At 38.2% G+C, this 23,394-nt stretch overlaps 1 protein-coding gene across 1 annotated transcript; it reads left to right on the forward strand.

Moving 5' to 3' along the window:
• The first annotated feature begins 1,630 nt into the window (after positions 1–1,630).
• On the forward strand, positions 1,631–22,873 carry LOC113520469 (lysosomal alpha-mannosidase-like). The gene is given in 18 exon segments (XM_052892194.1): positions 1,631–1,741; positions 2,432–2,575; positions 3,403–3,473; positions 5,165–5,223; positions 6,086–6,212; positions 7,262–7,467; positions 7,702–7,835; positions 8,611–8,747; positions 9,421–9,510; positions 11,112–11,241; positions 14,261–14,336; positions 14,767–14,887; positions 16,199–16,289; positions 17,396–17,486; positions 17,902–18,839; positions 19,984–20,329; positions 20,991–21,131; positions 22,006–22,873. Coding segments are annotated over 18 exon segments (3,795 nt in total). The 3' UTR covers positions 22,788–22,873.
• Positions 22,874–23,394: the final 521 nt, after the last annotated feature.

The raw sequence follows: 23,394 nt of genomic DNA on the forward strand, positions 1-23,394 counted from the left end.
AGATTTATCGAGCAAGAATGAATGGAGATGTCGGTAGGGGCCGCTCTAGACGGACGTATGTCGACCGAATAGGCGACGTGCTGAAGAAGGGCCAAATTAAAAGTACCCGTAACCGGCGAGCGTGTATGAAAAGATTGATGAATGTGGAGGAAACGAAAGAGGTTTATTTGAATCGAAGCATTTGGCGTTCCATTGTTTCTGTCTACCCTAATGGGAGACAGGCGTGACAGATATGTATGGGTAATTCTCATGAAATCCCGAAATTACCTATTAATAAATTAATGAAAATTGTTTGAATTAATTGATCTTCATTTTCTCTTAAATTTATATTATTCATGTAATTAGGAGTGAAAAATATCGTGGTCCCCAGAATAAATGAGTTTTGAACGAATTTATGAACCCTTAAAATATTTAAATGTGAGGGAATGATGACTGAGGTGAGGAAATGATGTTTATATTCATTGCTCATATGAAATCGTATCATTTATTTTTTAAATACATTTAGAATTCTACTAGGTTATATTAACTTAAAAATTCGGAAGTAACATGTACGAAAATCGAGTTGATCCAGTCTGAAAGTAATTACCTCATAAATCATCATTCCCTCACTTTTATTCAAAATGAGGGAATGATGACGAGGGAATGACAAAATAAACCATAACCTAAAAAATCTCGCAACATAACCTCTTGTTACCATCTAACTGTTTTCTCTACACTTTCTACCTCCAAAAACATACTTTACTACTTCATCAAAATTCAAATATTTTAATTACCTTGTTTATTCTACACTGTGATGGAATGATTGTTTAAAATATAATCTTTACAAAATTTCATGGATATTTATTTCCAACAAGTACTCTAGCAAGCGTGAGGTCAATTCACCATTCCGAACAAGTGACCGTACTACCAACTATCAAAAACTAATGATAATGTTATTGAAGTCATCATAAATATACCTACTTATCGACTGTTGATAATGATATGAGGGAATGATTATTTTTCATGGGACACATGTTGAGTCAACATTAGAGAACTTGTTGATGATTTATGATCTTAAATTCAGAGAAATTTTAAAAAGTTGTTGTATTTACAAGAGACTAGCCATAATTACAAACAGATTTTTTGAGAAATTTTCTATAATAACTTCATACAATGTTTTAATCTGTAGTTTGGGACATAGTGAGGGAATGATTTTCAATGTACTATATATTTTTTATTCCTCATAAATGCCCGTACGATTCCAAAGTTATTACCAAAATTTTTAGCCTTCATCATGTTCTTTCTGAAAAAATAAAATACTAAGTCTGTTAAGTTTATTGTAAAAACTACTAGGACTGGAATTTCGAGATTTCATGAGAATTACCCGTATGTATGTATGAATTTTTATTGTTTATTTATTTGGACGACCTAGTTAATTAAATGCTATTATAAAATTAACAAAATGTACTATTGTAGACTTTTAAATAGTATTTTTAATGAAATATAAAAATAATGTTAAAATTTAATCCGTCTGCAATTATTTGAATAAAAAAAAGCTTTTAAAACTATTTTACTCTGTATACCGATCGTTTAAAACCTAAGTTTTTTTTTTTATTATTTACAAATAAAAGTAATAAAGTAACAACTTATAATGCTATGCGTATTATCAATTTTATTGGTCACATCTGCAACTTGCATGGACACCATCACACAAGACTTGGTAACACCATTGAAGTATATGGGAGAAGCCTGTGGATATGAGGTAAGCATTTTCATGCAATTCGAATTTGAAGTTGGAAATGAACCATTACTGTCCGCCTGATGGTAAATGATAAATAACTCATGGGCTTTTTTTATTAGATGACAATGGAATGGTAACCCATTCTGCGTTAACGGTATTCGCTGGCGGGGCACCAGTGAAAGATAGGTGAGAATGAAAAGGTAGGTTAGTTAGCCCATCGTGATAAAGTCAACACGATGATTTTGACCTCCACGTGGTCTCTATTTGGAGGTCAACCTGATAGGATGTATTACTAGCAATGGGTCAGTTAGACTCCATTACTAACAATCCCTTTCCCCCCTACTCATGGGCTATGACCGTTCGCAATATCAAAGGCAGTTTTTTTTTATAGGTGAAAATGGTATGGTAACCCCACCTGCGCTAACGGGATACGCTGGCGGGACACCAGTGAAGGGCGATAGATGAGAATGAAAACAGGCCAGTTAGCCCATCATGATGAACTTAGGAATTAACCATGATAGTTTCCAGGGGGGACCGCGAGGAGGTGGACCTGGTTGGGTATATTGCTAGCAATGGGATTCTCAGTCTCCATTACTAACAATCCCTTTCCTCCCTATCAAAGGCATTATACACTAGTTGTTTTTTATAGAAAAAAAAAATCTTTATATTAAATTATATAATCACTACATATATATATTTCTTTTATTTCAGAGTTGTCCAAAAATTAACCCCAATATACTGAATGTCCACATTGTCCCCCATACTCACGGTGAACTAGGGTACACCCATACCTTCTACGAGTATTACACTGGCTGTGAGTATTTACATTTATTTAATTATTGATGTTGGGAGCAGGTTATTGAAGTAAAAACAACAGGAGTATATCTATAATGTATGTATTTTATAAAGACTTACAGAGCGCGTACGGCATGATCGGCGCTTGCGAAAAGAGGGGACGAGAGAGAGAGAGATATATATCTATTACTTTTGCTCATTCACGTTTCATTACACATAACAATTATTTATTATTATTATATGTATTATCCCCAAGTGGGATGCTATCGATCTGTTAAGCGACGTTTCGTTTAAAACAGGAGGTAACAAGAGAGTACTAAAATTATTTCATGTACCTTATTGTAATAAAAATGTAACGTTTAATGATCCTCTCTTCCGCATGTGCGGACTGTACAATAGTTGTAATGAATTGGACATTTTTTTTTATACAACTTAGAATGGCAAACAAGCTGACGGCCCACCTGATGGAAAGTGCTAATCGTCGCCTATAGACATGAGCAGTACCGTGGACATAACAGAGTATACTGTTTCGCCCATGATACCCCACCATGCGTTGCCATTCCTGAGGACTCAGGTGTTATTCCTCTGTACCCTGTAAATTCATTGCCATATCTCCACCCTTCAATCTGAAACAACTATGCAAACACAACTGCTTCACGGTAGAAACACGAATGGGACAGAGGTGTCCAAGCAAATGACTTTTGTGCAAAGTCTCCCTCTGGTAGAGTGTTCAAACTTTATCTTTTTAACAGCGATATTGCTTCGCAAGTCGGTAGGTAAAGGGTTTACTAATCGCTGTACAAGATAGGCAAGGTTTTATGAGGTATTAAGATTTGTCCGATTATGCTGATGTTTTTTTTTTGTTTTTAGACGACGACTTCTACGAGAAGAGCCAAATCAACATGAAAAGAATATTAGATTACACAATAACGGAATTATGGTCGAAGGAGACGAGAAAGTGAGTTCGTGCTAGTTTCAGTTCGGCAGTTCGTGCCTAGCTTTAGTTCGACAGCTTGCAATTGGTAGCTAGCAGCTAGCTACCAATTACAAGCTGCCGGTGCGCCTGATGGAGAGTGGTGACCTATACACGTGGTTATGGGACGGTACTATTTACGTGTACAGGCAACGGATGGAGAAGATCGACTTCAAATAATTAAAGAAGTACATAAAATTGATTTTTTATGCAACTTAAAATGGCAAACGAGCTGACGGCCCACCTGGTGGAAAGTGGTAACCGTCACTTATAGACATGAGCAGTACCGTGGACATAACAGAGTGTACTGTTTCGATCATGATACCCCCTATGCGTTGCCATTCCTGAGGACTCGGGTGTTGTTCCTCTGTACCCTGTAAATTCACTGCCATATCGCACCGTTCAAACCGAAACACAGCCGTGCAAACACAACTGCTTCACAGTTGAAACACGTATGGGACAGAGGTGGTCAAGCAAACGACTTTTGTACATTATTTTTCAAATCAAATTTTCCAAAATTGTTTGCTATTGACAGAGTTATGAGGTAACAAACATAAAGAATACAATTAAATTCAAACCTTCCATCTTTGCAATCGGTTGAAAAGGAAAAAGCTCTGAATTTGCTTGTACTTTTTTAAAGCTTGTTACTTATCAGAGGGAGACTGTACAAAAGTCGATTGTTTGGGTATGGCTATCCTATTCGTGTTTCAACTGTAAAGCAATTGTGTTTGCAACGCTGTGTTTCGGTTTGAAGGGTGGGATATGGCGTGAATGTACTGGGTACAAAGAAATAACACCTGAGTCCTCAGGAATGGCACGCATGGGGGGTATCATGGGCGAAACAGTATACTCTGTTATGTCCATGGTACTGCTCATGTTTACAGGCGACGGTTACCACTTCCCATCAGGTGGGCCATCAGCTTGTTTGCCAAGTGTTTGTCTAAGTTGTATAAAATAAATCATAACTCCGTCATTTATAAAACGATTTGCATTTTTTTTACCAATAGATGGTAATGGAACAATACCCCACCTGCGTTATCGGTATACGTAAGTGAGGCAACAAAGAGGTCAGTTTTGTAGTGTACAATTTCCCAGAAATAAATCACGTTGGTTTCCAGCTAGAACTGCATGGAGATCGACACGGATGATTACAGGGTACATTGCTAGCAATAGGTCTCTTAGATCCCTTTACTAACAATTCCTGCCCACTCTGTGTTCCCAGTAACGCAACGAATACTAACTACTTAATACATAGTTTATATAATAGTTTCCAACATTGTTCTTGTATCTTTATTTAATTAATACATTAAATTTGCGTGCATTAAATTTTAAAGCAATTAAACAGATGCCAAAAAGTTCTGTCACAAACCTTTTATTATGTTAAATGTCTATTTAAAGCAAAGAAATATTTCATTTCATTCAATTTTATTCAATTTCATTAAATTTAATTCCATTTAATTAAATTTCATTCAATTTAATTCCATTTAATTAAATTTCATTCAATTTAATTTCATTCAATTTTATTAAATTTCATTAAATTTCGTTCAATTTCATTTCATTTTATTTCATTTCGTTTCAACTCTGTTTATTCCGTAAACAATTTAGTACTCCCAAATGCAATCTGCATTTTATGCATTAAAAATATTTACAATTACTTCTTACATTTTATTCCCCAGGTTTACGTTCTCGGATATGCCGTACTTCTTCCGCTGGTGGGCGAACAGAGATGGCACGGGTTAGCTAAACTGACGTTATAATAATCTAGCTAAGTTCTTAATATCAATATCATATAAACATAAATATACTGTGTCTCTCGCCATGTACTCCCGGCACAGGATGGGCCATCTCTTCCTTTCCTGTGAGTGTCGTAAGAGACGACTAAGGGAACTTCATAATCGAGGGATAGGCAGCGGCATCCCTCTTCAAACATCTCTAAAGCCTAACTGCGGTTGTCAATCCGCCTGCCAAACGTAAAAACTAATAGCAAGTCCCCAGATGGGGAGGTCTATGTTCAGCAGTGGACAGTTAAGAGTAAATATGATGATGATGATTATTCTTAGTTGCCAACCTGCCTGCCAAGTGTGGCAACTATTGGCGAAACCCCAAGGGGGAGGTTCATCTTCAATAGTGGGCAGTCAACGGCTGATGTGATGATATTTTTTTTAGTTGCCAATTTGCCTGCCAAGTATAGCAACTACTGGTAAATACCCCTCATGGGAGAGGCCTATGTTCTGCATTGAATAGTTAACGGCTGAAGCAATGATGAATGTTATCTACCATTTTTTTTCTTAGTGAGTGATAATGGAATGGTAACCCCACCCGCGCTATCGGTATACACCGGCGGAGCACCAGTGAAGGATGATAGGTGAAGATGAACCAGGTCAGTTAGCCCATCGTGACGAATTCAACAAGAATTGTTTACGACGGTTTCCACACGGAACCGTCCGAAACACGCGGAGGTCGATCTAATAGGGTACATTGCCAGCAATTAGGCTGTCAAACTCCATTGCTAACAATCCCTTTCCCCCCGGTTATCTACCATCAGGTGGGCCGTTAACTTGTTTACCATTCTATCTACCAATTAAAATAATATACAGTCCGCCGCATGGTGTACGAGCTGCTCCGCCAGGGTCGGCTGCACTTCGTCGGCGGCGGCTGGAGCATGAGTGATGAGGCCACCACCAGCTACCACGCCATCGTCGACCACTTCACATACAGCCTCAGGTTGGCACTTATTCCTTACTCTGCATTTGAAATCACAGGCTACAGAGGCACATCTTAGATCAGGGAGGGGGGGAATGAATTGTTAGTAAGTCAAGTATTAATAATGCAATTTGGAAGGAGGAAAGGTCTTATAAAATATTGCGTTATAGGGGAGGGAGGAGAATTCGAAGAACGTGTTACGTATTTTTTTTTATTTAAATAAAAAAACTACTTAATTATAAATCTCCCAATTTTTGGGGAATACCTTAATTTAAAAAAAAAATTGCGTTCCGTATTATTTGAACGCTCCCTAATGAGGTCTAATAGCTCTATTGCTAACAATATACATTGACAGTTTGAAGTCCACATCTTTGCTTTTGGAAAATATTATGGTTAATACTTAATGAGTTTTGTTTTGTTTTTTTTTTGTAGTGAAAATGAAATAGTAACCCCGTCTGCGCTATCGGTATACACTGGCGAGGCACCAGTGATAGATGATAGGTGAGAATGTAAGGCAGTTACCGCATCGTGACGAATTCACAAGAATTAACCTGATAGTTTTCAGGGAACCGCGTGGAATTCTTTCCCCCCCCCCCCCCTCTACTTAATGAGTTCGTCACGATGAATCAATTTATCTGACGTCAATTTTACGGTTGTTTTCAACAAATTCCAAAATACATCTCTGTAAATTATTGATGCCCATTAATTCTTCTCTTTCCGCGTCTAGGGAAAGTAGATAAAGTTCTGTTTGAGAAATCAGTTCAGGGTACAATAGGACTGATATACCTGAAAAAGGTAAAAGCCCTTAAAATAATATAAAAAAAAATGGCCGCAACCACAAGATGGCGGACGGTGTATGTATGTATAATAAGTTGTAATTTTATGGAGGTAACAATAAAGAGTAAACACTGTTAATATGGGTATCAAATGAAAGAAATTGAAGAGTGGGTAACGATAAAGTAAAATAAATGACATCATTTTAAAATGGCCGCATCCACAAAATGGCGGAATACTGTTTAAAACATATTTTTTATAACGTTATTGAACACACTTGATTTCTTTTTATGTAGGAAGATTAACGCTACGTTTTTGGACTGCGGTCGACCATTGGTGACGTGGCAAGCTGACGTCTTCGGTCATACCCGGGAGTTCGCGTCTCTGATGGCGCAGATGGGCTTCGATGGACACTTCGTGAGCCCCATCAGCTATGACGACGAGCTGGCACGCATGAGGAGGAATGCGCTGGAATTTGTTTGGAGGGGAAGCGATGATTTAGGTAAGGAGCAGACAAAATTTGGACAATATGTCATATATATATATATATATATATATATATATATATATATATATATATATATATATATATATATATATATATATATATATATAATACCGTCACATTACTTTGAGTCCATTCAACCACGCCAAAGACCTTTCCTATGACGAAGACGATCTAGAAACTCTTGCCAGCAGAGGGCGCTTACGTTATAGTGGTATCTATTACTTCCAGGTGCGGAATCGGACATCTTCACTCACAAACTGTTTGACGGCTACTGGTCTCCCCCAGGGTTCTGTTTCGGAGGGTTGTGTAATGATCCACTGATTGTCACCTCGGATAGTCTCTTCAAGAATATTGACGAGAGAGTGAGTTTACCAACTTATCAAAAAAAGACAGTGGACATAGACAGTAGCATCATACCTCATTGTTGTAAATTCCACCACACCTCGTTTTTATACCACGTATCCTCTTGTACCTTCATCTATACATCTCGCTGCATTTAAACAAAAACACATTTTTGGTATTAATTTTTTTTTATCTCTACAATTTTGCTCATTGCTGCTCATGTAATATCTTTTATATATATATATATTATTTTCTATAAATTGTTATTGTACATAAATCTTGCTTATGCCATGTGATCCTGGAATAAAATAGTCCACCCCTTCCTTTCCCGTGGGTGTCGTAAGAGGCGACTAAGGAAGGGCAAGGGATAGACAGCAGCGTCCCAGTTAAAACATCTCCGAGGCTTAACTGCTGTTGCTAACCCGCATGCCAAGCATAGCAACTACTGGCAAAACTCTCCAAGAGAGAGGCTTATGTTCAGCAGTGGACAGTTAACCCTTCTTTGCATGATTTTTTTTTATCGGTGAAATAAATCACAGTGATATAATTCATGTTCAAAATTAAAGGAAAAATGGTTACAGAAATAAATTTGACAGCTATGTTTTTTTTTTTTCTGCAATGGACATTAAAAAGGTATCCAGACACGATCAATTTAAAGTAAACTTGTTCTTTTATATAATTTTTAAGCATTCAATGTTATGATGGAAATTTCCACCATTATGTAAAGAAGGCTTAACGGTTCACAAAATGACAAAAAATATATAAACTTGTTCTAAACAGCCGATTGCTTTCTAGACAAACGAATTCTTCCGGAGTGTCCTCCATCGTCAAGCGCCGTATTACAGCACCAACAATATCATGGTGATGATGGGGCAACGCCTCGGGTACTTCGACGCGAGCGTCTGGTTCGCCAACATTGACAAGTTAATTGAGTATGTTGCGTTATATATTAATACACCTAGATAATGTAAATGGCGGACTTAACACAATATGGCGTTATCTACCAGTCGACCGTAGACAGAAATAAGGGAAAATATAATTGACAGTGCAACGTGATGAACGATGTTAAATTACAATAATAATTTTAAAAAAAGGAAGCAAAATCCTTTATAAGAGAGTCGAGTCTGCGCATTGCGGATAGGGGCCATAATCGCCGTTCCGGTTCGTATCTGGCTCAAAGGATACCTCTGGCGATTCAATGCGGAAATGCCGCAAGTGTCATGTGGACCTTTGGGTCGGGTACGAATCATGAATGGGACTCATCATTATTTTTTTTTGTGGTACTGTGAAATGTATTAGTTTTATTAAATGTATTATTATTATCTTATAATATAATCTATAATATAATAGAGAGAGTATACCCAACAGAATACACAAAGAGGGTTGACGTCAAGCAGGCGGCCGGTCGTAAAACTAAAAACCAAGTCTTTTTGTAATATGGACAAAATCATATTACGCCGACCGCAAATGATTGGGATAAGGGTAGGAAGATGATGATTATGATGATGATAATCTATAATATATATATATATAATAATTAAAAAAGACTAGAATATACTCTTAATGTAACATTATTTCAATATTTTTTTTTTATTTTGCTTGCAGTCACGCCAACAACTATACCTTGAATGGCGCCAGGCTGAACGTGTTTTACTCGACCCCCGCTTGCTACTTGAAAGCCGTGCATGACGCTTAGTAAGTTACTATAATAAATGCTATACAGTCACACCAATTCCAAACTAGGTGATCTCTCCCACCAACAGTGTTTCCGAATAGATACGACATTGAAATCTTTAAGAAAAGAGCATATTCCTCTCTAAAAGGCCGGCAACACATCTGCAGTTCCTCTGGGTGGAAAGGGATTGTTAGTAATGGAAACTGAGAATCCCATTGCTAGCAATATACCCAACCAGGTCCACCTCCTAGCGGTTCCCTCTGGAAACTATCATGGTTAATTCCCGATGAATTCATCATGATGGGCTAACTGGCCTGTTTTCATTCTCATCTATCAGCCTTCACCACCGTACAACCCGCCATAAACTAAAATTTCATCCCAACCATCTGGACGGGTGGCGGTCCTCCACCGTGCGTTTTTCAAGGCACTCTCTCCCACGCACAACCACTCTTTGGTATCAACTTCCAGCAGCAGTATTTCCGAACCGATACGACAACATAACCTTCAAGAAAAGAGCATATTCCTTTTTAAAAGGCCGGCAGCACACCTGCAATGCCGCTGGTGTTAAGGGTGACCATGGGCGGCGGTAGTCACTTACAGTCAGGTGAGCCGCATGCTCGTTTGCCCCCCTGTGTTGTAAAAAATAATTCTCGCCTTCAAAAAAAAACTTGGGCGACGGTAATTGCTCACCAGCAAATGAGCCATATGGTTATTTTTCCCATATATTATAAAAAAGCAAATGAAATAAATTATTTTTTTCATTCTTTATTGTACACTAAACATAATATTTTTAAACGTAACGTACAGAGGCGAGCTTATCTCTAATAAGAGATTTCTGGGGGGAAAGGGACTCTTAGTAATGGGGTCAAATAGCCCCATTACTAGCAATATATCCTGTCAGGTCGACCTCCACGTGGTTCCCCCTGGAAACCATCGTGAACAATTCTTGTTGAATTCGTCACGATGGGCTAACTGGCCTGCTTCATCCTCACCTATCATCCCTCACTGGTGCCCCGCCAGGGGTTACCATTCCATTATCTCCCATTAAAAAAAAAATAAGAGATTTCTTCCAGCAAACCTTTTCATGTGAATTGGATGTAATTTTAAAAAATAAATATAGGCAGTCATACGATCTGCGTACATTTGTATAAACACACAAGATATGTATACACAAAGAATAATACACACTACACATGTATATATAAATATATACATACATATATACACATATACATGCACCTAAACAAAATTAATGTTTAATTTCTTAAACTTAAGTACATAAAAGCAAGGTAGAGAGGCAACAATGGGCGGCCTTATTGCTAAACAGCGATCTCTTACAGGCAACCTTAGAATTGATTGATCATCTTAAATATTTCTGTTTCCTATACACTCGTATCAATACTAGATTTTGCCCGCGACTTCGTCTGCATGATCTTCTGATCTACATTTACATACCTGGATGAAAAAATAGTATATTTTCTAAATTGGTCCAACAAAGAATCGAAATCCTCACTTCCCAATACAATAAATCCACTGCAGCGTCTCGGAGGTCGTTATTTACATCCCCCCCCTCCCTCCCTCGCTTACATATGCCAATGAACTAACAGAGATGTACCCACAGTCCCCAGCTCCCGAGCAAGCAAGACGACTTTCTACCATACGCGTACGACTCGGCCACATATGCTACTGGTTCGTACACGTCGCGACCCACCATCAAGTTCATGACTCGAGAAGGGCACCTTTATTTACAGGTATATAATATATGACATGACATCCAGAGGAAGACTTTGTATAAAAGTCGATTGCTTGCCCACCTCTGTTCCATTCGTGTTTCTACCGTGAAGCAGTTGTGTTTGCATGGCTGTGTTTCGATTTGAAGGGTGGGATATGGCGTGAATTTACAGGGTACAGAGGAATAACACCTGAGTCCTCAGGAATGGCAACGCATGGGGGTATCATGGACGAAACAGTATACTCTGTTATGTCCACGGTACTGCTCATGTGTATAGGCGACGGTTACTAGTTTCCATCAGGTGGGCCGTCAGCTTGTTTGCCATTCTAAGTTGTATAAAAAAATAAAATAAAAAAAAAGATGTGGTGAGTGCGAAAGCGAACCCATGTCTCCGACATATGGCACCTCGAAGGTATATTGTCTGGTTTTTGGTGGGTACACCTCCACCTTACGGGGGGATTCCCACAGTACCCATTCACCTCGCACAAGGTGCATGGGTCTGCATAAAGTATTTTTTAGACGTTAAAAAAAAATGGGTAGTAGCGTCCCTCTTAAAGCATCTGTAAAAGCCTAAATACCGTTGCTAATCCACTTACCAAGCGTGACAACTACTGTCAAAGCTCTCCTTATGGGGAAGGCTTACGTCCAGCAGTGGAGAGTTAATGGCTGAAATTATAATAAAATAATTTAGTATATAAAATAATATAACTGTTCTTGCCCCATTTAAAGTCGGTTTTTGTCAATCTTTATATATTTTTCTTTTAATTATCAAATTTTTCCTCGTGCCTCCCACCAAACTGTTTATAATTACTCCTCTCCATCCAAAGGTTGCCTGCAAGAGATCGCTCTTAGCGATAAGGTCGCCCATTGTTTTCTCACTGTGATTATTTCTTGTAATTGTTTATATTTATAATAAGTTTACTATTGTAATCTTTTGGAGGAAACAATAAAGAGTGTCTATCTATCTATTAAATAATAACTAAATCTAAAGATAAAATAAAAGCCACTTGGAAAGTAATAAATAGCGAAACTGGAAAAGTTAATTTTCAAAATAGCAAAATAGCTTTAAATATTAATAACAAATTGGTAAATTCCGACACAGAGGTCGCGCATACATTCGAATCTTATTTTACTAATATTCCATTAATTACGACACAGGCTCTAAAATCTTCCCCGTCTGCTGCTGAAACTTTACTAACAGACAATGTTAGCAAGTCATCAGCTGTATTTAACTTTAGACATACATCATCAGTAGAAATAATGAAAATATTCAAACAACTTAATAATAAAAAAACAGAGGATCTATGGGGTATGTCTGTTAAAATACTGGATAGTATAATGGAAATTATTGCGCCCTCTCTTGCTTTTATTTTCAATAAATGTATAGATGAAGGTAAATTTCCTAACATAATGAAAATTAGTAAAATCATACCGCTTTTTAAATCTGGAGATAGGAGTGACCCAATAAATTATAGACCTATATCCATACTCCCAGCACTCAGTAAAATTTTTGAAAAAATAATCCTTATGCAACTTGTCAGTTATTTCAATTTAAATAATTTAATCCACAATAGTCAATTCGGTTTTTCCAAAGGTCGTTCAACTACAGACGCAGGTGCAGAGTTGCTTAGACACGTATTTGCTGCATGGGAAACTAAAATGGATGTGATAGGTGTTTTTTGTGACCTTTCTAAGGCTTTTGATTGCGTTGATCATAATACATTGCTAAAAAAACTTGCTTTTTATGGCGTCAAAGACAATGCTTTAAATTTAATAAAATCTTATCTATCTGATAGAATACAGAAAGTGAAGATTAGCAACGCTACGTCTGACGGGTCACTTGTGCAAATGGGTGTACCTCAAGGATCTATTCTCGGTCCATTTTTATTCCTAGTTTACATTAATGATCTCCCATATGCCATGCAGGATAGATGCGGCATAGTATTGTTTGCAGACGATACTTCATTGATTTTTAAAGTTAATAGAATGACTAATAATTATGACGATGTAAATAGTGCTTTGCGGCGTCTCCTGCACTGGTTTACAACTAACAATCTTATGTTAAACGCTAAAAAAACAAAATGTGTTAATTTCTCTCTATCTAAAAGTTTTAATACTAATTGCAATATTAAATTAAATGACGAATCTCTCGAATTCATAGACTCTACTGTCTTTCTAGGAATCACACTAGATAATAAAACACAATGGGGTGCACAAATTCAAAGCCTTGCAGCGAAACTAAGTTCAGCAGCTTTTGCCGTGCGTAAAGTTAGACAGTACACTGATACTGATACTGCTAGATTAGTCTATTTTAGTTATTTTCATAGTTTACTCTCTTATGGAATATTACTATGGGGAAAAGCGGCAGATATTAAGAATATATTCATATTACAAAAACGTGCCGTTCGAGCGATCTACTGTATGAAGAGTCGTGACTCATTAAGAGAGAAATTCAAAGAGGCAAATATTCTCACCGTTGCTTCTCAATTTATATATTCAAATATTCTATATGTTCATAAAAATCTTGACTTATTTCCAAAAAACAGCAATATTCATAATATTAATACTAGATTTAAAGACAAACTTGCTGTCCCCAAGTATCGTTTAGAAAAAGTTAATAGGTCTTTTATGGGAATAGGTATAAAAATTTACAATAAGATACCAAAGGATATGTTGGAATTACCCTTAAATAAATTCAAAACATCTGTTAAATCATATTTACTGAGCAAAGCCTATTACTCACTAAACGATTACTTGAATGACGAGTGTGCATGGCAATAGTTGTTCATGCACTGAATTTTCATTTAATGTTAGACATAGACACCTATATAAATATACATTGTAAATAAACTGGCTCTAAAAAAAAAAGTAATTCAATTGAGTTTCTTGCCAGTTCTTCTCAATTGGATCTATATACCGAACTGGACGGTAGGGTAAATATAAAATTATAATGTACAAATTTGACGTTCATAAGCGGCTAAAATGTCCTACATGAATAAATGATTTTTGAATTTGAATTTGAATTTATTTATTCACAGACAGTAAAACAGTTGCAAGTGACGGCCCAGCTCGGGAACAATGACAAGTTCCTTGAGCAATATGACTGGATAAACGGTGAGCGCTGTTTTCTTTTTTTTTATACCACGAAAGCGGCAAACAAGCACACAGCCTGTCTGGTGGTAAACGGTTTCTTTTTAATGGATGATAATGGAATGATAACCCCACCCGCGCTATCGGTATACACCGGCGGTGCACCAGTGAAGGATGATAGGTGAGGATGAAGTAGGTCAGTTAGCCCATCGTCACAAATTCAACAAGAATTATTTACGATGGTTTCCAGGGGGAACCACGTGGAGGTCGACCTAATACGGTATATTGCTAGCAATGGGGCTATCAAACTCCATTACTAACAATCCCTTTCCCCCCTCACTCTCACGAGACTCACGTATGTGTGCCTCGGCCCACATTAGCACGTTCGTCCATCAATGTCTCAGTTGCTGGCCGCTGCAGTAATGTACTATTTATTAATATTACATTATTCCAGGCGTGTTTCAAGACCACAACATAATAACAGGAGAGATGCGAGCGCATGTTAAAAATTATTACACACAAAAAATGTATGTTGGAACGCAGCAAGCAACCGGCTTGATCAGAAGTGCTTTCAAGTGAGTGTTCTTCTAAATAATAAGACTACTTTCTTCTACTTCCATCATCATCATCATCACCATTTCGTCTTTATCGTTACTTTTTTTTAACAACACAGCGGCATGCGGCTCACCTGATGGTAAATGACTACCGCCACCCATGATCACGCACAACACCAGCGGCATTGCAGGTGTGCTGCCGTGTCTTTTCTTGAAGGTTATGTTGTCGTATCGGTTCGGAAATACTGCCGCTGGAAGTTGATTTCAAAGAGTGGTTGTGCGTGGAAGAAAGTGCCTTGAAAAACGCACGGTGGAAGACCGCCACTCGTCCAGATGATTGGGATGAAACTTTAGTTTGTAGCGGGTTGTACGGTGGTGAAAATCAGCAGCAGGTATCAATCCGAACAATTCCTCAGAACACTCCCCATGATAAATTCGGTAGAAGATGCACAGAGATGCAACATCTCGGCGCATTTTCAGTGGGTCAAGTCGGACAGTAAGGCGCTGATAATCAATAATTCGAGCCGCCCGACTTTGTTGGTATTTCAATGTATTATCATGTATATAAGTTGGCTGTGTGGTCCCGGCGTAGAATAGGCCATCCCTTCCTTTCCGGTGGGTGTCGTAAGAGGCGACTAAGGGAGGGCGAGGAATGGGCAGCAGCGTTCTTTTTAAAACACCTCTAAAGCCTAACTTTTTTTTATACCACTGAGGTGGCAAACAAGCATACGGCCCACCTGATAGTAAGTGGTTACCGTAGCCTATGAACACTGCAATACCAGAGGTACTACGCGTGCGTTGCCGACCCTGAAGAAACCTCTTTACCCCCTTTTGAAGAACCCCATGCTGTAGTCTCTTGGGAAAACCTCGGCAGGGAGCTCATTCCACAACCTGAGTGTTCGTGGGAGGAAACATCTCTGAAACCGCGCAGTACCGATACCGTACCCGTATAATGGGCATCCCCAGTGCTGTCATTCGCATAACAATGGCAAACAAGCTGACAGCCCACCTGATGGAAAGTGGTAACCGTCGCCTATAGACATGAGCAGTACCGTGGACATAACAGAGTATACTGTTTCGCCCATGATATCCCCCATGCGTTGCCATTCCTGAGGACTCAGGTGTTATTCCTCTGTACCCTGTAAATTCACTGCCATATCGCACACTTCAAACCGAAACACAGCCATGCAAACACAACTGCTTCACGGTTGAAACACGAATGGGACAGAGGTGGTCAAGCAAACAACTTTTGTACAAAGTCTCCCTCTGGTAATGCATTAAAGTTTAAACGAATAACAATAAATGATTATTTTTTTTTTTATAAATTTACAGCAAACTGCGAGGCAGCCCCACATCTACTGTGTACTACAGGTGTTCCTTCAACATCTCCTGCTGTTTCAACACTCACGGTGAACAATACTTCGTAAGTGCTTTTTATACATGCTAATACTGTAAAAAGATTTTTTTTAAAACTGATGGTAAGTGACTACCGCCGCCTCTGATCACCCGAAACACCAGAGCCACTTTTTTTTTATATACAACTTAGAATGGCAAACAAGCTGACGGCCCGATGGTAACGTGGAAAGTGGTAACCGCCGCCTATAGACATGAGCAGTACCATGGACATAACAGAGTATATTGTTTCGCCCATTATACCCCCCATGCGTTGCTATTTCTGAGGACTCAGGAATAGCAACGCATGGCAACAAAAAGACTTGCATGGATGCCGGCCTTCTAAAAAGAAATATGCTCTTTTCGTAAAGGTTGTCGATGTCGACCTGCTTTCATCCACTTGGGTAACACCAGTCATATCCCTATCTTCATCAGCTATCATCCCCCACTGGTGCCCCGCCAGCGTATACCGATAGCGTAAGCAAGGTTACCATTCCATTATCATCCCATAAAAAAACTACCTTTGTTCTACAGGTACCAAGTATTGTTTGGACAGTCCAAATTTTATCTGTAATTTAGCTCCAAACAAACTCCAGCGCATTCCTCCTCATGCGTGCCAGCTCGTCGTCATAACTGATGAGGCTCAGGAAGTGTCCATCGAAGCCCATCTGCGTCATCAGAGACGCGAACTCCCGGGTATGACCGAGGACGTCAGCTTGCCACGTCACCAATGGCCGACCGCAGTCGAAACTGGAAGTTCTTTCTAAATAGTGGTTGTTTTTTTTTAATGGATGAAAACGGAATGGTAACCCCGCCTGCGCTATCGGTATACGCTGGTGGGAAACCAGTGAGGAATGATAGGTGAGGATGAAAGAGCAGATCAATTAACCCATCGTGACAAATACACCTGGAATTTAGCACGATGGTTTCCAGGGGGAAGCACGTGGAGGTCGACCTGTCAGGTATATTGATAACAATATTGCTAACAATGGAACTAGTATAGCGGTTCTGCATAATGGTTAATTCCTGATGAATTCATCCCTGTTTTCATTCCCACTAGTAGTTATAAAAAAAATAATTTGGTTGTGTTAAAAAAAGATTTATATTTCTATATCATAAAGGATTATTGTCTTCCAGGTAGTTATATACAATCCCCTGGCTTGGCCTGTCACAATACCGGTGCGTTTACCAACATACAGGAGGGACTACGTGGTTTACAATCCGGACGGTATGTTCAGACCACTTTTAAACACTTCATAATTCTAGAAACATATAACAGACTTTTAATATATTCTAAAATAGATATCCGACCGACATTGGCGATATCGAAATGGCTGATGACCTTTTTCCCGCCATCAAAGTCCAGAGGAACCCAATATATAGATATCGGATCGGCATCCATATTACATGCCTATTGTGCTATATATTATTGAAAGATTATAAATCCCTAAAAAACATTTATAATTCAAAACATTGCCTATTAAAGCTAATATAAAATACTTGTATATATATATATATATATATATATATATATATATATATATATATATATATATATATATATATATATATATATATATATATATAATTCCAAATTTTAAAACTGAATTTGGGTATACGATTAATTTTTCTGTCTCGTTCAGGTGAGAAAATTCGATGCGCGCTGATACCAATACCGGAACCAGTGACTCAAATACCATACAGGAAATCCAAAGGTCGATACGAACTGGTATTTATCGCTGAAGACCTCCCACCGATGGGCTACCGCTCCTATTACGTGAGAGACCGTGAACTAGGCTGGTCCAGACCCAAACGATCGATTACCAAGAAAATTAGTAGAGACAACGGCAAAAAATATTACAAAGGACAAACAAATGCATTTAGTGATTTTGCTAATCATAAAGATAATGGATATGAAGAGATTAAAGGAGACAATAACGATGAATATTTCGATGACACTATCGTAAATAATACAACCGAAAAAAATATATATAAAAACTTTAATAATTATGACATAAAACATGAGAGAAATAGTTCTAAATATGATAATAATTACGACTTTTATATTGAGAATAAACCAAGATTAAGGACAGAATTAAACGTGTACGACACGAGTACAACGACAGTTTCAAATACGCAATTAAAAGAAGTAAATGAAAACGATAAATATATTGCTAAAGTAACAAATCAAAGTAAAGATACTAGCAATAATGTTGAACCAAAAACAGAAGGAGTAGAAGCACGTGATGCAATGGATAATGTTTCTGCAACTAAACAAGCAGTAAATGTTGAAATAACCGATGAAGCGACGAAAATGTTTACAGAAGAGACAACAGTGGATGACAATTTGAACGAATACAGTACTGTAACAACACCTACTGATAAATTTACAACAAGAAACGGCGCTTACAACTACACTGTGACAAGAACGCCTCCTTCTAAATATGGAGGTAAGGAAGTTCATGAAAATAGAGAAACGGAAACAATAACACCTGATAATGAAGAATTTGAAGATCCGAAAGAAAAAATTTGGAGAGGATCCCAATATGTTGAGGTGAAAGATAATTTTATAAGGAACAGAGTAAGTTATTGCTTCTTTAAATATGTACCTTCTTATTTTTTTTATTGGAAAATTCTTTTTCTATATCAGAATTTGTGTATTATAATTATCTTTATTGATACAAATATGCATTGTCTCAACTATTCCTGGACCTCTAGACAAGTGGCAAGCGAATTCGTCGATAGAATCGACATCGCTAGCGAGTCCGTGAGACAAAATGAGATAGCAACGCCGGGTGATTCATTCCTTTCAATCATTCCAACTCACGGACTCGCTAGCGATGTCTTTTCCATCGACGAATTCGCTTACCACTTGTCTGGAGGCCCTGCTGCCAAGTAGCTCGCTTGTGCGCCGTAATCCGGCGCGAAGGGCGAGATATGGCTATGGCATTGCTGTGTACTGCGACTTGTCATATCACGGCATGAATGGCGATATCAGTGTCGAGAGCAGTTATGGGTTATTGTATTGTAATTTACCATAAAATCTACCATACACTTGGCATCCAGTCTTGTTTTAATAACTATAATTACTTTAAATACGTTTATAACTTTTTAAATGTAATGACTACCGGTTTAACTTACGTGTAATTATTATCGGGAAAACTCGACTAGTTTCGGGACCAGTTTAGGACCCTTAGTCGTGAGTGGTTGTGACTGCGCGCCTCGATACGGCATAGGCAGACATACACTTTAAAAAGAGATAAAAAATCCATATACAAGAAAAGGAAAAAACATAAAAGAAGTAAATTTTGTTTCTTTACATGCGTAATTGGTTATTCGATATTAATTATAGGTAATTGAATGTTGCCACACTATGGTACCATGTGGTCCCGGCATAGAACAGGCCTTTCCTTTCTTTCCCGTGACTGTCGTAAGAGGTGACAAAGGGAGGACGAGACTTAGGCTGCACCATTCTTCTTAAAATATCTCCAAAGACTAACTGCGGGTGCCAATCCGCCTGCTAAGCATGGTAATCACTGGTAAAACCCCCCAAGGGGGAGATTTATGTTCAGCAGTGGACAGTTAGAAGCCGATATGATGATATTGACACTAGGATAAGCTAAAGTGTGTTCTTCGCTCTTCATTTATCCTGAATTTTTATTTAGATCATGGCAATTTAAAAGTGTTTCTTATCAGAAATATTCAATATTGACCAAAACTTTCAGTTTATAAAAGTAAATATGGACAATCGAGGCCGGATCGAACTGGTCGAGTTACTGAACGGAGTCAACATGTCTCTCGACATAAAATTCTATTTCTACGCATCAGACGACCCGGACAGAATGGGAACGGACAAGAAAAGGCCCGGTGCTTACATATTCAGAGCTATGGACCCTAAACCGAAACTTATTGAAGACTATCTAGAGATGAAAGCATACAAAAATGGTTTACTACAAGAGCTGCATATGCAGTATTCAGATTATACCTCTTTTGCTCTTAGACTGTATAGACGAACGCCATACATCGAATTAGAATGGATCGTGGGGCCTATACCATGTAAAGATGAAATTGGTAAGTTCAATATGAAAATCCATCAAGAACATTTACTTTTAAACTTCTGTGTTTCATATTTTGTGGTTTATAGGAGATGGGAAATAATGCGATCATGAGCCTCCCCTTCCTTTCCCGTGGGTGGCGTAAGAGACGACTAAGGGAATTTAATGGTCAAGGAATAGGCAGCAGCGTCAGTTTTGGCTTATTCTATGCCAGGATTACACGGCCATCACAGTATCCCTTTCAGACCCAAGATTTTTTTTCTTTCAGATTAAATATATTTTCGTGTTTTGGAGCCAAGCCATCTTGCACGAGACTACTGGACCACCTAACTGCTAAAATGATTTCTTGTTGGCTGGTTTAGAATCTCACTATCATGTTATTTCAGTTTCGTGCGTAAAAATGAATTGCGCGCGGTTTTAGAATTTTATAAAGTTACAACTCACGCCCGTATCGTTCAGGTCTGAAAGGGGTATACAATATAGGACAATTTACAAATAGAAGAAAACTAGACAGAATATTATAAATAGCCGAAAATATTTAAATTCATATATACATATATAATTGTTAAGTAATTATTATAATTAAATACAGATAAATAAATAAGTATTCTACAGATGCCCGACCAAGAATCAACGTCTCCTATCGTTTTCGATTGCATCTAAGTGTTAAATTCCAGGCAAAGACGTATTCATAAGATACTCCACTGATCTGGACAACAGAGGCGTTTTCTACACGGATTCCAACGGGAGACAGACTGTGAAGAGGATAAGGAATACCAGAGCATCCTTCGTGTTGGGGAATCAGGATCCTGTGGCTGGTGATTAGTGTTCATATTTTATTACCATCCTCTTCCTACCCTTATCACAATTATTATTTGTGGTCGACGTAATATGTTTTTATCCATATTACAAAAAGATTTGGCTTAGTTTTACGACCGGCCGCCTGCCTGACCTCAACCCTCTTTGGGAATGCATTTGTTAGTGGTTTCCACCATCTACGGTATAGAGGAAAGGATTAAGGAAAAAGGGAACAAAATGTTGAAAATGCGTAAAGAAAATTGGTAAATAAGAGGAATAAAGGAGTTGTGTGGGAAAGGAAAGGTGGGGATACTGCAGTTGCGGAAAAGACTGGGACACTGCTGTGTCTTGGGAGGCCGAAATCCGTATTTTATTACAACAATGGTGGCAATTAAGCATATGGTGAACCGTAAGCTTGGTATCAGAAGAGTCTTATCGCAAGTGATACTTACACCGCTTCCATCATCTGCAGGAACATACCCCGCTCCGTTACCCCTAATGCTGAAAAGATCTCGAGTCGCAAAACCCAGTAAAGTCACCGATATATTGCGCTTTTCACACCATTGTTTGTATCATTGTTAAAATAGATATACATAAAATTATTTTATCATCAATCCCACAAACATGAGAGGAAAGAGATTGTTAGTAATGGGGTTTAATAGTTCCATTGCTAGCAAAATACCCTATCAGGTCGACCTCCATACGGTTTCCCTGAAAACCTGGTGAATTCTCGTGGAATTCTTCACGATAGGCTGACCTGCATTCATTCTCACCTATTATCTTTTACTGGCGTCCGGTCAGCGTGTACCGATAACGCAGGCAGAGTTACCATCTCATTCTCACCTATTAAAAAAGATCCCAGAAACACATTAAATCAAGATTTTACTATTCCAGGAAATCTATATCCGGTCACATCAAAAATTTACATAGAAGATATAAAGAAAAACATACGATTCTCCGTCTTCAACGATAGAGCACAAGGCGGGAGTTCAATGAACGATGGTCAAATAGATCTAATGCTGAATCGGCAAATATTTACCGACGATAGTGGCATACAGGCATTACTTAACGAAACCGAGAGTGAAAAAGGCTTGATTGTCAGAGGCAAACATTACTTGTACATCACAAAATCTGATTACAAACCGAATAGAATATTCGAGAAGAAATTCTCCAAAGAAATCGAATTGAGACCTACCGTTTTTGTCTCGAAGAAATCTCCGTACGGTATAAACACGAAAAGTGCATGGATCAAAGAGAAAAATGAATTTAGCGCTGTAAAAACTAAACTGCCTTTGGGAGTCCATGTTTTGACAATTGAGAAATGGAACACAGGCACCATTTTGTTGAGACTGGAGAATTATTTAGAGAAATCTGATGTTGTAAAATCTGGTATTAAAAGAGTCGTTCTTAATAATCTCTTCGAAGGGATGGAAATTTTAAGCGCTAACGAAACGACTTTAGCTGCGAATATGTGGTTGAAAGACTGGGTGCCACTGCAGTGGGATAAAAATGAGAACTTTGTGAAAAACTTCAATGAAGCGTATGGTACCCAGAATATTAGTTTCAGAGAGGATGAAGGTTTGAAGCCGATTGATGACATCAATGTAAACGAAGTAGTAACATTGAGTCCGCAACAAATCAGAACATTTGTTTTAACTTTCAAGTATGTTACTTAACTACTTCTTTGATTACCTCTACTGAGTCGAGATTCGTCTGTTCCTGTTAACTATTTGTTGGATAATATATAATTTTTATCAGTTAATGATTTTTTTTTTACACTGATTGTTAGTTGCCACCTAAAGACAAGATAATTGCCCCGCTCCCCATCGACAGCATACTTAATCAATCGTGGAAATTCAGCCCTTAACGTAGCATATTGTACTAAGTCTATAAAATGTGCCTAATTCAGCAGTGTTCCATGCACACACACAAGTGTAATCACATTTTCGTCTCGTTTTTGTGATTGCATTGCCAGTCTATTAGTACGTACCAGAGGGAGACTTTGTCAAAGTCGATTGCTTGGGTACCTCTGTCCCATTCGTGTTTCAACCGTGAAGCAGTTGTGTTTGCATGGTTGTGTTTCAATTTGAAGGGTGGGATATGGCGTGAATTTACAGGGTACAGAGGAATAACACCTGAGTCCTAAGGAATGGCAACGCATGGAGGGTATCATGGGCGAAACAGTATACTCTGTTATGTCCACGGTACTGCTCATGTCTATAGGCGACGGTTACCACTTTCCATCAGGTGGGCCGTCAGCTTATTTGCCATTCTAAGTTGTAT

This window comes from Galleria mellonella, unplaced genomic scaffold, assembly GCF_026898425.1.
Source record: "Galleria mellonella isolate WM207_F2 unplaced genomic scaffold, CSIRO_AGI_GalMel_v1 utg150, whole genome shotgun sequence".
Classification (NCBI taxonomy): domain Eukaryota; kingdom Metazoa; phylum Arthropoda; class Insecta; order Lepidoptera; family Pyralidae; genus Galleria; species Galleria mellonella.